The following is a 19,169-nucleotide window of genomic DNA, read 5'->3' as shown; positions in this document are numbered from 1 at the left end:
CTTGACTTCCTGCTTTAAGTATGTTCTGTATGCTGGATCCAGTTAACATATGAGTAATTTTAAGTTGCTTTATTTAGTAGTTTATGGTGAACTGATTTCCTGCATAATATTTTAGGAATGCACTACTTTGTGAACTAGCTTTAATTTACTCAATTCCTTTTTCCTTCCTTCTTGTTTTGCTTTATAGATATTAGAGCAGTTGGACTTAAAAAAGGCATGTTCTTCAACCCTGATCCTTATCTAAAGATGTCCATTCAGCCGGGCAAGAAAAGTACGTTTCCTACATTTGCTCATCATGGCCAGGAAAGAAGGTCGACTATCATCAGTAACACAACTAATCCTGTTTGGCACAGAGAGGTAATGTATCCGTTTTCAGAGCTGTCTGCCAGCTGATGCCGTGTACCAGGCTTGTATTTTCTCTTTATGCATGAGTCCTTACTCTCTGAAGGCTGTGAGCTTATTTTGTAGCTAGTTATTTAAACTGACACAGAAATTGTAGTAATTTTAGGAACCCTGTTGTTGGATAGAAACAGCTATCATCTACGTATTTAAGCTGTGTATTGAAGATGCACTGCTGTGAGGTTTTCATTCCCTTCTCCTAACAAGAGTTGAACTCACTCAACAGCCCTGTAGATTTCTTGAAATTGCAGAAATAAATTAATTAAAATGGATTATATGTTGTGAGAAGACTCTTTAAGAAAAGGTACAATAAGTGAGCATTTATGCTCAGTGATTGCAACTGTTCATTTGGAAATGATATTCTTATTGTGCATAGCAGGTGGCAAGCTTTCAGTTTTGTCAGGCAGAGGGATGTGCTTTGGTGTAGCCTCTGTATGCACTGCTGTAAGAAGGAAAGCCCAGGGAGGCATTACAGCACCACTCAGCAAGGGGGAAAAAAAGGCAGTTTGGCAGAAGCCAGTTTTCCAGATGTGTTTATATTGGGTATGCTGTGCAGGTCTCAGAGAAGGAACTCAGTCCCACAACTGTCTTTGAGCACAGAAGAGCCAGGCTGTGTTTTTGAAAATAAATGTTTATGTGGGAAACAAGGTGCAAATACTGACATAAGTCCATAACGCTTTCAGGACTGGCGAGCAGTGTTCTTGATCTGTGCCTGTTTTCTAATGAGCAGATGCCTGTACTGTGCTTGATGATTGTTAATGTGTTCTTTAGGAAAACTGGAAAATTGAGTGGGCTTTGGAAAATGTTCCCACAAATCATAATCAAACCAAACAAGCAGGAAAAGAGAACAGAGCAGGGCCAGCATTAGCACTGCTTAGGGGTGCTTGGTTGTGGGAAAGACTGTAGATGTGTGGAAGTCTTAAAATCTTAAAAATAATCAGAGTTCTAATCTCTAAATTGATTCTTCATCCTTCTGTCTGTCCATCCATCTATCTAGTAGATAGAAAGAAAATCTACTCTTATTTTTCCCCTTCTTCCTCCTCCAGTTCTCCCTGGTTTCGAAGCTTACTAGAAAAGTGATGATGTTCACTGGTGCACGCATTGTATCAGCTTGCTTTAGCTGCTGTTACCTTCCCTGTAGCAATGCTCTGACGACAGCAGCTTATGATCCCATTACATATGCTGTCCTAGTGGTGCAGAATTGATCCTGTTTTACATCTACTCCTTTCTGCAAAATAATTTGCAATTTTATAGCAAACTGAGAGTGACAAATCTCTAAGTTCTGTTTATTGCAGGAACCCAGCTCCAACAGTTGCCTAGCATGAGGAAGTGTTTTTAATCCTGACCCAGTTTAATTGCTGGTTTTGAATATATTTAGCTGATGTCTACAGCTGAACTGAAGAGTTGTTCCTTCTTTTGTTCCTTGTTCAATACACCTTTAGCTATCTAGCCAGATGTGTATTGGGCATTGTACTGCGATTTGCTCAGAGGTCTTAAAGATGGCAGATAGTAAAGGTATAACTAGATGACCTCGGCTTTTCTGAGTAGGTTATACCATACCTTTTAGTTTGTTTGTTTGAAATATCTTACAATCTAGAGGAAAAATAAAAATCTTCGGTTCCTAAGCTTGCTTTCTTAAGGGAATTTGTTATCACACTGTGTGTATGTGTGTGTGTCTGCCAACATGCCTGCTCATATATTTGCCCTGTACAATTTTTGAATCTTTTGGCCATCTTCAGGCAGACTTGACAGAGCAGCACAGATCTCAAAGATGAAGTATTCATAAACTGCATGAAAATTGATGCTAGTCTGAAGAGAGTAACTGTGATGGTGTTCCCTCATAGGGAAAGGTGGAAGAATGATCTTACCAGACATCAAGAAACCTTTTATAAATTAGTATCATGTCATTTAAAGGCCCCAAGTGCAGAAAAAGGTTCTGTTGGAACTTGCTGAGAAGATTTGTGAACTTTGGGGCAAAAATCTGTAGAAAATTCTCCTCCTTTAGTTACAGTGCTCCTGAAAATACTGCGTACACATTGCCCTTTTGACTTTCTGTCATGCATTAAAAAAAAAACGCAAAGCATGGTGTTGGAAGGGAAGTTCATTAAGCATAGCCTAGAGTGAGACACTTTCCTCCTTCCTCCTGTGTTGACCTGGCTACTCTTCTGTAACCTCGTAGAGTACAGCAAGGATACCTTATCTTCTTGCTTTCTGCTAACCAAATTGAAGCAATCACTAGGATACATTGCTTTCTCCTTTCTGACGTAGACCATGAAAGTGCTTTTATCTAGTGCAATTTCTTACTGAGCAATTATTTTCGAGGAACAGTAAAAGGGTAAGGGTTTCTGGAGAGGCTATTTACATACACAAAAATACAGTGCTTTATAAATTATGTTGATGTTATTTTGCAATATGGAAACTGCTGTCATCAATCATTGCTTTCAGAGTTCACTGCACGCTAGTAGTAATTATGTACATACTTTCTGAATAAAGGTGTATTGATATGGTGTCAATATGTTCTTTCCTTCCAGAAATATTCTTTTGTTGCACTTCTAACAGATGTCCTAGAAATTGAGGTTAAAGACAAATTTGCCAAGAGTCGTCCGATCATCAAGCGCTTTCTTGGGAAGTTAACCATACCAGTTCAGAGACTATTGGAGAGACATGCAATTGGGTAAATTAATACATTCTTAATGCTTACTTCCATTGATCAGGGAGACTCAGCATCTAGGATGCTGGCGCAGAGCAGCCTTTCTGGCTTACTGTCACAGAACAGCAAATTTCTACTGCATCTGTAGTAAGCAATTTAGTAGGCATTTTAATAGCCTTATTGCCTGACTGGCAGATGTCAGTGTTTCTAACTCTGTTCTGAATGCATGTACCCATGTTTGTGTATATGTGTGTCTATAATTTGTTTTCAGCTTAATTTCTTTACACAAAAAGTGTTACCCTCAAAAAAAAAGTTCACCCTCTGGCTAGGTAGTCAAGAAGCAGGGCATTATCACAATACTACATGATTGTGTGCAAATTTTTTAGAAGAAGCAGATTTTATTGTCTCACTTCTTTTACAGTTCAAGTATTTTTATTGTCAGTTGAATAATCAGAGATTTAATACCTGTTCAGCTAATTGCCCAGAACTGCAAGGCTGTGACTCCTTATTTTTCAGAGTGCTGGTGCTACTATGAAATTAAAATTGCCTTTTGCTATGAATAGTGCACTGAAGGGACTGAAAATTCAGCTGTTGTACTAATTTTAAAAATTTCTGTTCATTTTTTGATAGCTAACTGTTCTGGTATAAAGATGCAAGTCACTTAGAAACTTTTGTTTTATACTTCATGATGGTTACTGGAGGGGACCATAGCATAGTCAAGTGGATGATCCAATGAGGCCTTCATACAAACATATGCACTGAGAAGAGCCTGAGACTTGGTAATTAAGCACTGTGATACATTGCAGGTGTGAAGCAAATGGCTGGAGGTCTGCAAAAGATGCAGCAGTATGTGCAAAAATGCAATTTTACATTTAAGACAGAGCAGTATGTAGAGTATATTATTTTGTTAACATCTTTTTACATATATATGCTATATTTGACAAATTAAAAAAATAATTCCTTGAAAGACAATGGGAGGAACTGAATTATTCACATGTGTTTTGTATAGGACCTAACTCAGTCTGCTAAAGTTAATGTGCCTACATTAACTTTAGAAGGCCACCAGATGAGGCCCATGAGGAATGATGGTGAAATAAAATGTGTATATTCTTCCCTGAAAGTTTAAGGGCATGGCAGTATGATCATGCTTTTGCACAAAAAGCAGGTTATAAACGACTGGCCTCCTTTTTCACAGATATTCCCATCAAAGTAACAAGTTGCATAAATGGAGAAAAGCAAATTCAATTTGAAAACAGTTTTCAGCTTTAAGTTTCCAAAGTGGTGGTTACACTGGTAAGTAAGGTAAGAATAAAATTGTAAGAGCAGCTTAAAATTTTGATGATGTCTTCTGATAGAGAATTTCTTTAAAAAAAAAAGAAAAAAAAGCCTGCCCATTTGTTTTGTAGTGGTATCCAAGAGCAGTTCAGGTGTATATAAATCCAACTTTTCTAAGAAATGCTTCATCTTTGAGTTTCAGCAAATTGTGATAAGTTGAGCAAGCAGCTTTTTCTAATAAATTTGCACACTGGTATATACTCAAAAATAGCACCGTGATACAGACTGGTTTCAAAACCTAGTTCAGGGTCTTCATTTCCATGCTAAACCCCAAAATGTTTTTCTGCTCTGGGATTCCTAGTGCTGTGAGGTCTGCAAGTTACCTGTCTGCTGTGTTCATTGGTTCTTGTCTATGTTTTTTCAAACCAGTATTCTGGAAGATGTTTCCTGTTTTCTTCTCCATATTTCAGTTTTGTCTATTTGATATATCAAATCTTTTTAGGAAAGGAAGGGCTGTATAACAAATATGTAGCAAGAATATAGGTAAGTATTTAGTTTGGTTTTGCCATACTGCTGTTAGAACTGACGTTAAATCAGTTTTGCCTCTTCATCTGTAATTTATTTGTCCATTTGCAGTTTTTGCGTGCCAATCAGTTGTCAGGGTTTCTTTTTCCAAGACATGGTAAAGACAGACAACATTTCACCAGATGTTTTGCAAAGTAAAGGAGTGGTTAATATAGTCATGAAGTAGAAATGTACCAAACATACAATCAGCTGCAAATTCTCTTCTATTTTGTTTTTGATCAAGCAAGTAAAACATCTTCACTTTCTTCTTCATTTTCATGATGTCAAGGACAATCAAAATCCTCTACTGGGTTAAGATGTGAACTTGAAAAATTACATGTACGACGTCCAAGGCCCTTCCCTGTATTAATGATCAGTATTAATGAATGAAAAGGTGAAGTTTAGAACCAGCCATTTTAGACAGACTGAACTAAAATTCTGCCCCACTTTTAGCTGTCATCATAGCTCACAAGTTTGTGTAACAAAATGGCCAGTGGCTTTAAATTTCATGGAAAACATGATAAATGAGCATGAGAGTCATATAGTATTGATTCAACTGAATACAGAGCAGACTGTGGCTTTCTCTAATCTCGAGTGGCCTAGAGTAATATAAACTTCATGTAAAAATTGTGGAAACCTTAAATGGCAAACTTCTGAGGATACCCCCAAGTCTAGCTGAAGAATTGTAGTTGGAGTAGAGAGCGATGAATCTGTGACGGATCCTGGAGACACTACTATCGTAATTCGATGTACTGCAGCCTATAGAGCAACGTGGGGAGGCTGCTTTGCCTTACGTTGTCCACTCGGGACTTTTTTGCTGGAAGTTAATGTTTGGATGCAAACTGCTGCAGCTTATTTCAGTAATGACCTTGCATTTGTTTTAGTCTGTCACTCATATTGCAGTAGGAGTGCTCCCAGTAAAGGAGAGGCATTTATACCAATATAAATTTATTTCCATAAATAACAATAATTTCCTATGGAGGTCTTCAGTAGCTCCCTCCTCACCCTTTAGCTGTCCCAGCTGCACTGAGGGGAGCTGGGGCTGTGAGTTCTGGCTGTGCCTAATAAGAATGTATGGCCTAGGATCTGATCCTAAGTCTCAAGCTGATACAAGTGCTTAATCAAGTTTGAGTCCCTCTGAATTCAATAACTCTTAAGAACATATTTGAAGTTAAATCCAAGCATTAATAGCTTTTCTAAACAGGAATGCAGAAGTACTTTATTGAATGAGAACTAAAATGTGAAGAATCTGGGAATTTTGTATATAGCAAAAACCACAAGGGGGCAGAAGGTTTTAAAAAATGAAAGGTTTTGTTAATTAGAAAACATACTTGGGTTGGAGGAAGGCGGAGGTTAGGGGAAGGGAATCCTTTGCAGTTTGATTTCTTTAGGACTTGAGATTTATAACTGTATAAGAATTGCTGGGGCACAATATGTATTTGGAAATGATCAAAAGTAGTTTGTTAGGCTGTTTTATCTGTTAACTAAAGGTATTTTACACCATTGTTGGTGTTTGTACTTTTCCATACAAGCCAGAGTATGTGGCTGATTTGAAGATTGTAACAGAAATTACTTTCTATCATGCTGATTGTTATCTGATAAGAGCCTCTGATACAAATACTGAAAAATAAAAACAGTTAAAATTTAAAAAAAAACCAATATCTTTCTTTTTGCAGAGACCAGGTTCTCAGCTATAATCTTGGCAGAAGGCTCCCAGCTGATCATGTAAGTGGATATCTCCAGTTCAAAGTGGAAATCACATCTTCTGTTCACGAAGGTGAGAACTTGTCAATGATCAGAATCTCCAGATAGCTGTATGGAGAGAGTTGCTATGTATTTCAGTTTCTAGGATTTTCTGTGGTAATGTACTTTCTCATTTGTGTACAGTGCCTTTATTATATATTTTTCTATTGGGATTCAAAGTTTAGATATGTCAGGTACTGCTTTGGAGATGGTAATTCCAAAACACCAACACTTACTGTATTGTTTTCCTATTTTGTTAGATAGATTTTTAAATAAAGCTGCTTATGATTCTCATTTTATGGGATAGATTGGGTAATCAAATTCATTGTTTCTCTTCACACTGTAACATCTTTGCTTTGTAACACCTTTGGCTGAGGTAAGCGGTTGCAAGTAAGATTCCACCTGTGCTCTCATCCCCTGCTGGTGTACATGCAGATCACTCCGTCCTGTCCCCCTTTCACAGAACTGTGTCCTGCTTAGAACCAAGAATATCTGTTATGGTTATGAGAATACATGCTTCCATTAGGCAATTCTTTTATTTCCCTTTTTTCCTGTTCTGAAGGCAACTAGCAGAACATGGCTAGTACAGTTACATGTCTGCCACATCATATGTGTCTGTTTACATGTTTATGATCTTAGATTCTCCTTCGTTAGACTTCGTGTAATCACTTTGGTAGTGAGATATTGCTCTGTCTTTTAACTTGATACAACATTCTTGCCTTTTCTGTAGCCATGTAGTCCTGTATCTCATTAATATTTTTGCTCTGGCACCATTAAAAAAATGCTTCTGTGTTCAGTCCTGTTTGTTGCTAGGCTCTCTAGTTCACTGACTTCACTGTTAGGTTTCTTGTATACGTGTACAGACACTTACAGCTGGATTATTCAACTCTATGACTGTTTAATTTCCATGTGCAGAGTTACCATCTCATCTCTCAAATGAGATGGTTTATTTTCATTTCCCTTTTATATGTATTACCATAGCATAACTAATATCTCATGAACTTTACTTAAGTAGGTTCCCATTCTTTACAGTGGAAAGTCCTATAAATTAACTCAAAAGTAAATGTTGTGCATAGAATTCGATGTCTGTACACAATCTGTGATTCCTCATGTGATCTCAGATGCTGGTTTGCATGCTGCTAAGGGTGTAATGGCAACTGGTGTCAGTGACGGGCTTTGTGTAAATCCTACTTTTTGGATATGAGAGATACGCTGTAGAAAACTGGTTCCTTGGTTGTGAGGCTGGTTTTGCTGACAGTTTGGTAAGATGCTTGGCAGTGCTTTGCCTTTTAAAAGCAAAATGAGAGTCCTTTGAAATCATACTTCGCATCCATTAAATTTTCTGTATCCTACAAAATAGTATAGACTTACACAGAGAAAATTCTGTGATTGCTGTTATAACGCTGTAGATGCCTCTATTGTTTTAATTGTATTTTCTTGCCTTTATTGTCTGATTGAAATAAGCAAACATCTTGAGAGATGTGTATTTTTATATCACTTCTGTGATGCAGACAAAGTAGAATGAACTGTCTGTTGCTGCATTGTGTTTCACGTTCAGTCTTTGTGTCTCTGCAGACGCTTCACCAGAAACAGTTGGCACTTTGCTAGGAGTGAATTCTGTAAATGGAGACTTGGGGAGCCCCTCTGATGATGAGGACATGCCAGCAGGACATCATGATACATCCACAGTGTGTTCCAATGGTCCAGTCCTTGAGGAATCTTCTGGAGAAGCAATCCTGAGACGCCCTTTAAGGACTAGTACAACCCTGGAAACAGACCAGGATGAGTTGACCTCCGGCGCTTCAAGATCATCACCTACCAGAGGTCGCCAGGACTCACTAAATGACTATCTGGATGCAATAGAACACAACAATCATCCGAGAACTGGGACGTCTGCCTGTGGTGAGCGTCCACGTGGAGCCTCCCCAAAACTGAGGAGTAGCTTCCCTACTGACACAAGACTTAATGCTATGCTTCACATTGACTCAGATGAAGAGGAGCATGAACTACATCAAGACCTGGGTTTTCCGTCTTCCTTGGAAGACGATGGTGGTTTAGTAATGCTTAATGGTGCTACAAGAAATGTTGAAAGAAGTGGTTTAAGTTACTCATCAGATCAGGCAGTGCAAGGGCCTGCAGAGAATGAAAATGTTGCAGCCTCTGAAGCTCCTTTGCCATCAACTGATGACCAGCAGGAGACTCTCCCAGAGCTTCCACCATCACAGTCAGCAGGAGGTGAAAGCCTGCAAGGTTCTCGAAGTGAAGCACCGGCAGACCAGGCTGGCAGTGAGTCGTGTGCTGCTCAGGAGGCAGAGCAGCCTCCTAGCAGTGTGGACACAGGAGCTGCTGCTGCTGCTGCTGGGAGCAGAAGGGGTGTTAGTGAAATGGAATCCACTGATCAAGGGTCTGAACCTTCCCAGATGTCATCAGAAACGGAGCAGAGTGATCCTGCTCGCACGGAAAGCGTCAGTGAGGCTAGTACTCGGCCAGAAGGGGAGAGCGACGTGGAAGGGGCAGACAGCTCTTGCAACGAAAGTGCGACTGTGCGACGTTCCTCAGTTGAAATGCGGTGTTCTTCTTCTGAAAGTGCCAGGTTTCCCGAGACTCCAGCCTTTTCTTCTCAGGAGGAGGAAGAGGGAGCTTGTGTCACCAATGCAGCTAGAATTGAGCCAGGTGCTGAAACACAGGACTCTGCAAGTACTTCTGGTTCTCTACCTGCGGTACATTTACCTCAGGAGGAAGTACAGGAGGCTGAGGCAGGTGAATTACAAGACCAAGAGGAAGCAGAAGAAATCTGGCAAAGAAGAAGCCTGCAGGTGGCAGCTGCCAATAGCCAGTCTCAGGATGAAGAAACTGAAGGAGCCCAAGCAGCTTGTGAGGGTGCCACAGCACAGGTTGAAGGAGCAACTGGAGGTAACAACTGCAGGAGGCACTTTCTGAAGTGATCTTTCTGCAGCCAGTAAAAATAATTTAAAAAATTAACAACTGAAAATAAAGATCTTCATTTCTCAATTTCATTATCTTTCAGGATACTTTTTTGTTGTTGTTCCTTTGAGATTTATTCCCTTCTTTAAGACTCTTGGGGTTTTTTATTTAACAAAAAATCAAACCTGAAATATCCAAGACATTTATTTTGAAATTGGATATAATTTAATTCTTGAGAGAGTAGTGAGAAGGAGGATGACGAGGAGTAAAGAATTCTACAATATTACCCTGCTCGCTGATCAAAATGGTAATGAGGGGGGACAAAAATCCCAAAACTATGAAATACAAACTAGAATTTATATTTGGGTCTTTTCTTTTGCATGTTTATATATTAGCATTAAAACATAAGGGTAATCAAAAGAAAGGAAAAAAAAAAAGGAAGAGAATCATTTTTAGTCATACTTCACGCTGTTTATCTTCCCTTTCCTAGTTCCTTATCTGTATAGACACTTCCTAGCACAGCTGGAACCATGGGAGGAGAGGAATGTGTTACTCAAGTTAACGCTGTAAAACTCTTACCAATTGTAAAATTATTTTAACAGTTGAGAATTTTGTGTCTCACTAAAATCACTGAAAGTAGAAATGTGTCCCTAACATTGTTTCCAAGCACATTTCACAATGGATTATCAGTTCAGTTTCTTCAGGGATTGAAATGGATCTAATCAAGTGGGTTTCTGAATGTGTCTTTTTCATAACATTTCAAAAGTTTTGGGATCTATTAATTTCTTCTCTTTATAAACAGCTCTTTTGTTTGGAAAGAATAATTTTGGTATTTATTTCAAATACTGTCAATACTTCATTTTACAGCATTTTCTAGACATTTGGGACTCTCTTTTTATTAGGTGTCAGGTTGCACCATGTTTTGCAGGTCAGTGTGGCTGCAGCAAGGAAGGTCAATGGACAATTTCACCTCCCACTCTTACAGCAAGGTTTTTGCAGGGGCCAGGTGGAGCTTTGTCTTTGTCCTTTGCTGGGATATGGCTCAGGCACACGTTGTTGTTTTTTTGCCCTGGCTTCTGCTGGTCACAGGTGGATGCGGCACATCCCAAGAGGTTACATTTTCAGGACCAGGGCTGCAGCTCATCCCAGAGAAATCACTTACCTAGAACTGTAGGCATAACTTATTTTGCCCCCCAAAATAGATGACTATTAGATACATCCTAAAATACTGTAGTTCAGCAGAAGCTTTAGCATGTCTTGTTCACTTTAGAGGCAACTCTAAGGCTTCCCCATATTGACTGAAAAAATAATTTGTGGGCATTTTGATTCCAGGTTCTCAAGCCAATGGCCATCAGCCCTTGAGGTCACTGCCTTCAGTACGTCAGGATGTTAGCCGGTACCAGAGAGTGGATGAGGCTCTACCACCAAGTGAGGTTCTTCATACTTTAATTGGGGGATAGGCTGCCTGGATCTCAATACTGAGATCTCATTACATTTCTTTTTTAAATGCGAGAACTGAGAATGAACAGCTGAAAAGTTCTAAGTGAGGAGTGATGATGATTAAGTCTAGTGCTGTTTTGTAAAAGGCATTGTGCTCGGTGTGCAAACTATCAGGATGTGTTATGATAATTGCGCCTGGCGTATACAGACTTGCTAAGTGACGTTTGTGGAGAAGTGCTGTCTTTTCAGTATGCAGTGCACATGGGTAGGGAGGTGAGGTGATACGTATGAGGAACTTGGAGAGAAAGATGTCAATCACTCTGAAATCTCTGAATACTTCTTGTGTGGTGATGATTTACAAAGAAATATGTAACATCTTTAATCTCTGCAGATTATGTGAAAGGTGTCCATGTTTTCCTTGCATTTTTTGAGGCACTGTGAAGACTTCTTGAATTAAAATAAACCTGGGTATTAAGCAACAGTTAGATGAGCCTAAATTGACAGATAAATTATAATTTCTCTAACGCATTTGAAAAATACACTGCTCCCAATTGTTGGACTGATTCACTTGCTTAAACTTGGAACTGTGAAAATCTGTTCAGTATTAGATATTTAAAGAAAGGAGAAAGGGCCAAAAAAAAGCTACACAGCTAAGAGGCAAACAGTACTTTAAAACAAAAAAGCAAAAAAAAGTTAAATTCAGACCCACTGAAGTCTTTGGCAAAGCTCTATTACTTTAAAGGACTCAGAAATTCAGATATTTAGTGTAAAATGAATAGATCCTTATTCACAGTATGGAATTGGGACTGTGCTCCGTAATTGGAGAGGGTAACTGGAAGGAGCCTGATAGCAGAACACTGGTATAACTGTGTATTAGAAAGCCAGCATGATGAGAAGATTTTGCTCCCTGCTGCTTCTGTTATAATCAGTGCATATAACAGATCAGTCCTGAGTGCAGATCCTAAAGTTAATTAACTGCCACATCAAAAAAACAGTGTTATTTTTTAGAAAATTGTGCCTGGGAGACATATATTTCAGTTGCGTTTTTATCACTTTTCATACTGAAAAAGACAGAAAACATCATGGGAAATACTCAGAGATCAGTATAACAAATGAGAAATGCATAGAGATAGCTTTTATAATACCATGGTTTATACATAGATTGCTTTTTGTGTTTCAGAAGCAAACTATACATTACAATAACTACTTGGAAAAACTGTTGGAATGCTAATGGAAAAGCTTTGGCTGTGTGGTATTCTAACATTTCTGACATCTGCTGAGATTTTTACACAGTCACACATGGGCATGCATATACACATCACTCCTTTACAATCAAAGCCCAGTGCAATCTTTATGTAGATCATTCATTTGCTAATGTGAATAAAATTTCAAATACTAATTGTTGCCTAGATTCAGTTTTTCTCTCCAAAGCTCTGCTTTCAGATATGTAACAGTTTTAATATTTTAATAGTGATAAATTAGAGAAATGTTTAGAATATAATTTTGAGTTATAAACTGTAATTTCTTTGTAATTTGGGTTGTATTCTACTTGTTGTTTTACCAGAATCTGAAACTAAGAAAGAAAAATAAGTGTATTTCTTTCAGTTGTGTGTAGGTTAAGTTAAAGAGCAAGAGAAAGAATTGAAATATTTATCTAGTATTTCTACCTATAACATGCAACATTATGCTCCAATTCCTACATTCTTAGGGAAAAATCAACAAATAAACTTGACCACACAACCTTGATGAATTACATTTTTGCAATTCAGCAAGCTAAGTTATCTGTAACACATTTGAGTAACAACGTTATGACTAACAAAAGATATCCTTGTCCATCACAACACTGATGCAGGTGCTTTACTTTAGAAGCCATTGCCCAAGTGTTTAAACTTGTGTATTTAAAATTGAATGCAGGCAAAAATGCTTTTCTTCAAGACCACATTACAGAAATGGTGACTGTGTGTCAGAATTGGACATATAATCACCACAAGAAAAGTGTCAACTATTATACAGTGGCCTAGGGTTTGACATTTAAGCAGAATAATGAATTCACAAATTTAAACTGGTGTGGTTTGGTTTTTTTTTTTCCCCCCAATAAGCAGTCCTATCCTTCCTGGAATACTTTAATGTTTTGTTTACAAACTCTGGTTAAAAATTTTGAGTATTTTTATTTCATCAGAAGATACTACTGTTTTTTAAATGGGACCTTTACATGGGAACATCTGTTTCAATCATATTTTTCTTTTTAAAAAATGGAAATGTTTTTCAGAGAATGTTGAAATGTTTCAGTTTGCATTTTTGAGATATAAATGAATTTTTTTTTAAATAACTTTGAATTGTGTTATATTTCTGATAGCAAATACAGTGATTATGCCATAAGCTTTGCATTGATGCAATTTTGTTTATTTTTAAACTTGTATTGTAAATTTACAGTATAATGCAAAATTTTGAATTTTTTCTTCTGGAATTGAAGTTTGTTCCTTAAATGGTTCTGTTTATTCCTATCCTGTTGTGCTGCTTTTTCTTTTCTTCCTCTGAGCTTGCTTTCCTACATAGCTCTTGTTCACACTAGAAATGCTTTAAACACTAATAGGCTGTTTTGATTGTGCATTGTAAAGATAGAAGAGTAATTTGCATTGTGGCCAGCTAAAATATACAGCTGTCGTGCAGGGATGACACACTGAGTTTATCTCAAAACCTGCCTTTCCTCCCTCTTCCTGAGTCGACTCAGGCCCTACAGTGTAACGCAGCAAGCCACTTGGGGGCAGCCAAGAGTTGACAGAAGTCAGTACACATACAGTAACAAAGCCTGAGTGAGGTTTTAAGGCTGTCAGTATTAAATACAGTAGAATTCAGTTCTCCTTCTCTGCTGTCAAGACATTTTTATGCCCTCTTTCCTCGGGGAGCGGTGGTCATTTAGGATTGGTTGCTTGCCAGTGTTTTTTAAAATGTTACTGCTGTGACTGATGGTTTTCACCTAGACTTGCAATATAGAAGGTCTCTTCTAGAAACCTTCTGGGCTCTCCAAGACTGTTTTTCAACTGATGTGCTAAATGGTTTGCAAGTTTTCTGCAGTTGCTAGTGTCCAAGAATCAGTCATGTCTGTTTCTGTATATAAAATTTTTTTTTTTTTTTTATTATTATGTGGTCCCCAGCTGTGATCAATGTCTTGGTATCTTGCTCATTTTATAAGCAGTTATTAGGCAGACAGTGTTTCTCACCCCAAAAGCTTATGAACTGAGGCCCAGGTGTTGTGATGCACCTGGTTTCTGCTGAGCACTGAAGCCAGATGTGGTTGGCGAAGGGTCCAAGTGCCTTCATCTCTGCTGTCCTGGGGTATCTCTGTGGTCTAGACTTCTAACACTGTCTGTAGCTTGTGTTGCAAAGCCAGTGGAGAGCTTTATAGTTACTGCTTGCACAAGAAGTTGAATTTGCTGATATTTGCATAAACTACAATTCTGGAACGTGCATTTAGTATATGAAGGAGTTTTATTGTTACAATTTTCCATCTTTTCTGGCAGGTCTGATTACCTTCAACATAGGTCCATGTAAACCCAGGAAGAGCACTGGCATCTATTTTATTACTGTTACCATTAGCTGGGGAAAAACAATGACAGGTGTCAAGCTTTGCAAGGTTTTTGGTACTTACCCATTGGCCTTTTGCACTGGAATAGGCCTCAGAGATTGGACCTTGAATTGCTTCAGTCCAAGAGAATTAGACTAAGTATCCTGATTTTTTTTTTTTTCCTGGGAATTTACTGATTAGTGGGAAATAGAATAGAGAAGGGAATAGAAATTATTAGATATTGATTCCACAGGACCTTACCTATAGTGGGGAATTTGATTTATGGGATAAAATAGGGAAAAACCATGTCTCTTAACCCTTCATTAAGAAAGGTCTGTGCTGAAATCATCCTGTAAAAGAGAAATAGAAACTTGAAACAATAGATATAGTTATAAAAGTCACAGAGCTAAAATTAAGAAATAATAAACAAACCCCAAGCCCTCCATAGTTCACAGTATTTTATTGCTACTTAGATTGGGAGGCTCGAATTGACAGCCATGGACGGATTTTTTATGTGGACCATGTGAACAGGACAACAACATGGCAGCGACCTACAGCCCCCCCAGCCCCACAGATTCTCCAGAGGTCAAATTCCATACAGCAAATGGAACAGCTGAATCGACGGTAAGAAATAGCCTTGTTGTTCGTGAATTGTGTGCTTGCAAAACTGCATTCACCATTGTAAGACTGAGTATGAAGAGAGGGTCACAGTTGCTACCACAGCTGGCCATCTATATTTATTTTTATGTGGCTGTCCCTTTTACTTTGCATGTGGGCTTCCAAGGCTTTCGTATTCTACCTGTGTTCATAAGCTGCGTGGCTAAAAAAAAAAATCTGATAACGGTTTTCAGAAATTCAAAAGGTTATTAATGCAGAAATTAGAGGTCAATGTATATTAACCTACGTGGCAGAAAAGGCGGGCAAGCTCCCTTGGAGCCAGAATTGGATTGTAGTTACCATATACTATATATAAAGACCAGTTTTCTAACCCTAGGTACCAGAGCATCCGAAGAACAATGACTAATGACAGGCCTGAAGAGCATACAAATGCTGTGGATGGAGCTGGAGAAGAAACTGACTTTCACCATTCTAACGCAGGTTAAAAAAAAAAAGAATTTTTTTTTCCCCTCTCAAAAGGGAGCACTCATCTCGTAGATGATTTAATGAGAGTGACATGAGGCAGAACCTAACTTCTGCCCCTGAAAGTCTGGGTGAAAATGAAACCATTTGTTTTCATTGCTGTCTAGTTTTTGAAGATTATGGCTCAGCGTGTTCAATACACTGAAGAGATGGATGTGAGATTCAGAGCATTTTTCTGTCAGTACCTGACTGGGTAAAAATAAAGGCAGGACATTTGCAGTGAAAAAGTATAACATTTTGTGGTCTGGGTTACAAATATTTTGAATCTGCTACTGCATTTTGAATTGGTAGAATATAGGACTAGAAAGGACTTTGGGCAGTCATTGGCTTAATCTCCCAGCTGAAGATACATAGGATGAGCTGTACCTGAACCATACTTGGCAAATGCCATCTCATGTGTTCTTGTAACATGTTCTCCAGTTGATGGACATTCTGCAACTATTTTAGACAGTCTACTCATATCGTTTCACTTACATTCTTAAATCTGTTACTTCCTAGTCTTTCCTTGTGGCTTGTGTTTTCAGGTCTCCAGTTATTTTGTTGGCCTCCTCAGGATTGTCTGCAGCTGGCCTGAAGCTCCTGAGGAATATTTCAGAAAATGAAATAAAGCTATGACTCTGCTGTACTGAAGAGATTGCAGAAATGTCACGTCATACGTACAACACTCCTTGTACCTTCCTGCATGTTTACTACTTTTATTCTTATAGTTTGACAATAACTACCAGCGTTCTGTAGAACTTAGATCTGCTAAAATCAGGTCCAGACCCTTAACGTGCAGATCTTTGGCACAGATTTCTGTTTTTCATCTGGTGTTTGTGCAGTTGATTATTCCTACCTGCACGCAGGTCTGCACATTTCTAATGTGTCACTGTGGTTTTGAATCTTTTCCATCCTGCTGCCCAAGTACTGCAGCATCTCCTAGTTGTAGCAAGTTCTGTCCTCCCTATCCAGCCATTAATAGAAATAATGAATAGGACCAGACCCAGATGGATCTCAGTGTACTCTTTTTGTTTGACAGAAATCATAACTGCTCTTCAGTACATTTTTGCAAACTGCTGCATACCCCTCTCCAGGTGGTTTCAGCTGTTTCAGGTACTTTTCTCCCCAACATGATTCTGAGAGTATCATGTAAACAGTATTAAAGGCCTTATTAACATCAAAATATGTGGCCTTTGCACCACGCGAGTAGTAGAAAATAACTTAGAATCATAGAATCATTTCAGTTGGAAAAGACCTTCAAGATCATCGAGTCCAACCATTAACCATGCCCCCTAAACCATGCCCTGGAGTACCCTGTCCACTCGCTTTTTGAATACCTCCAGGGATGGTGAATCAAGCACTTCCCTGGGCAGCCCATTCCAATGTTTGACAACCCTCTCAGTAAAAAAATTTTTCCTAATATCTAACCTAAATCTCCCTTGCCTCAACTTGAGGCCGTTTCCTCTTGTCCTATCTCCAGCCACCTGACAGAAGAGACCAGCACCCACCTCACTACAACCCCCTTTCAGGTAGTTGTAGAGAGCGAGAAGATCTCCCCTCAGCCTCCTCTTTTCTAGACTGAACAACCCCAGTTCCCTCAGCCGCTCCTCATAAGACTTGTGCTCCAGGTCCCTCACCAACTTGGTTGCTCTCCTCTGGACACGCTCAAGCAGCTCAATGTCTTTCCTGTAGTGAGGGGCCCAAAACTGAACACAGTACTCGAGGTGCAGCCTCACCAGTGCCGAGTACAGGGGAACAATCACCTCCCTGCTCCTGCTGGCCACACTATTTCTGATACAGGCCAGGATGCTATTGGCCTTCTTGGCCACCTGGGCACACTGCTGGCTCATATTCAGCCGGCCGTCAACCAGCACCCCCAGGTCTTTCTCTGCCGGGCAGCTTTCCAGCCACTCTTCCCCAAGCCTGTAGCACTGCATGGGGTTGCCGTGACCGAAGTGCAGGACCCGGCACTTGGCCTTGTTAAACTTCATACGATTGGCCTCAGCCCAACTTCCTTAGTTTCTTCAGAAATCCTGGGTGTTTCTCTACCTTGTTGTCTTCTCGTTGCTTTAAGTAGTTTGACAATTCGTGTGTTTGTCTAAGAACAGAAAATGTCAAGTCATCTATCGTTTCCTTCATCCTTTTTTCACCTGTTCTTAAAAATTGATATAATATTTATTCCTTTTCTTCTGAGAATTCCTTCATACCTCTGAAATAACCACCAGTGTCTCAGAGATTGCTTCATCTAGTTTTCTAAGTGTGTTAGAGTACACTTCTTCAAGCCCAAAGGGTTTGAAAACCTCTGATTTGCACCAGTCTTTGACCTGCTCTTTAATTATTCTAGCCTAAGAAAAAAGTTCTCTTTCTTCTCCTATTTTTTAGTTCTTCTGGTTGTCTGGTTGGTGTTAACTTTTTCAATGAGGACAGAAGGAAATGTCCTTTTTAATGAGCTCTAAGCATCATTACTAGTTTTTCCTTTTGCTAAGCAGTTCTCTTCTTGGTCATCTTCCTACTACTAATTTACTAATACTTTTATACAGTTCGTTACCCATTCAGTTACTTGCATAGTTGTGTGTTACTATGTGCTTTGGCTTTGTCTCTAGATGCTCTTGATATTCTTTTACAATACCCTTTCCTAAATTAATCTAATGCCCAAGCAATGCCACCCTTTCTTGAGTTTCAAGTATTGTAAAACTTGTGATTTAGCCAAGTGCTCCATTTATATTTTTTTCTTTACTTCTGCTGTAGCCTTTTCCTTTTCTATCTTTGTGCACATGCATGTGGAGCTAGATGGTTTGTTGTGCTGTAAACAAATAGGTTTAAAGGAAATTCAGGCTAAACCCTAATCAGCAAGTTCAGATGAATAAGCTTTTCATAAATCAAATTCATAAGCTTCTAAACTGCAAGAAAAACCCACCTGGTGACCTGTTCTGGTTTCTAGATTGCCCAGACTATGACAGTGGACCTATCTGCAGCATGTCACAGCATCTTCCAGGGTGTGAGAAGTGACTGGTGTACACCCAAGTTTTGTACCAATACAGAGTTGACATGCAACCGCAGTGCATGCCTGGAAGACAGTCCCAGCCCAAGTATTCAGGCATAGCTTCAGGGGTCTTTTTGCTATACTGCTGTTGCTCTATAGACATGCCTCATGTGGGAGGGCTTGGGGTCTATTGTTTAAGAACTGTCTCTAAAAATCCTCTTGTTCATTTACTTTTCCTTTACTTATTATCCTTCTGCTTTCTGGTTTCCTCTAATGCTTAGAATGAACGTCTTTATTTTCTCCATTCCGTTTTCCATAATGTTTACCCATCCATATTTACAATTTCACTCTGTCTTTGTTCTTTTTCCAATTTCTTCTTACTTTTCCCTCAGTTTAGAGTCTCATTCACTGCCTCTCTTCTCCTTTCTCTGCCGCTGGGTTATGTTCTTTTATATCCATGGTAGCTGTGTTCTACATGATTAATGTTCATTTGACAAGGAGTTGTG

General features: G+C 39.0%; 1 protein-coding gene across 1 annotated transcript in view; it reads left to right on the top strand.

Moving 5' to 3' along the window:
* The window catches only part of HECW2 (HECT, C2 and WW domain containing E3 ubiquitin protein ligase 2), a 173,187-nt gene that overhangs the window by 108,118 nt on the left and 45,900 nt on the right, over positions 1–19,169 (top strand). The window contains exons 6-12 of the mRNA XM_052792284.1: positions 188–357; positions 2,931–3,073; positions 6,565–6,665; positions 8,207–9,544; positions 10,889–10,984; positions 15,035–15,185; positions 15,556–15,659. Of these exons, the coding sequence (XP_052648244.1) occupies positions 188–357; positions 2,931–3,073; positions 6,565–6,665; positions 8,207–9,544; positions 10,889–10,984; positions 15,035–15,185; positions 15,556–15,659 (2,103 nt within the window). The remainder of the gene's footprint in view (positions 1–187; positions 358–2,930; positions 3,074–6,564; positions 6,666–8,206; positions 9,545–10,888; positions 10,985–15,034; positions 15,186–15,555; positions 15,660–19,169) is intronic.

Source organism: Harpia harpyja, chromosome 7 (genome assembly GCF_026419915.1).
Source record: "Harpia harpyja isolate bHarHar1 chromosome 7, bHarHar1 primary haplotype, whole genome shotgun sequence".
Classification (NCBI taxonomy): domain Eukaryota; kingdom Metazoa; phylum Chordata; class Aves; order Accipitriformes; family Accipitridae; genus Harpia; species Harpia harpyja.
This window is presented reverse-complemented; position numbering and strand designations above follow the sequence as displayed.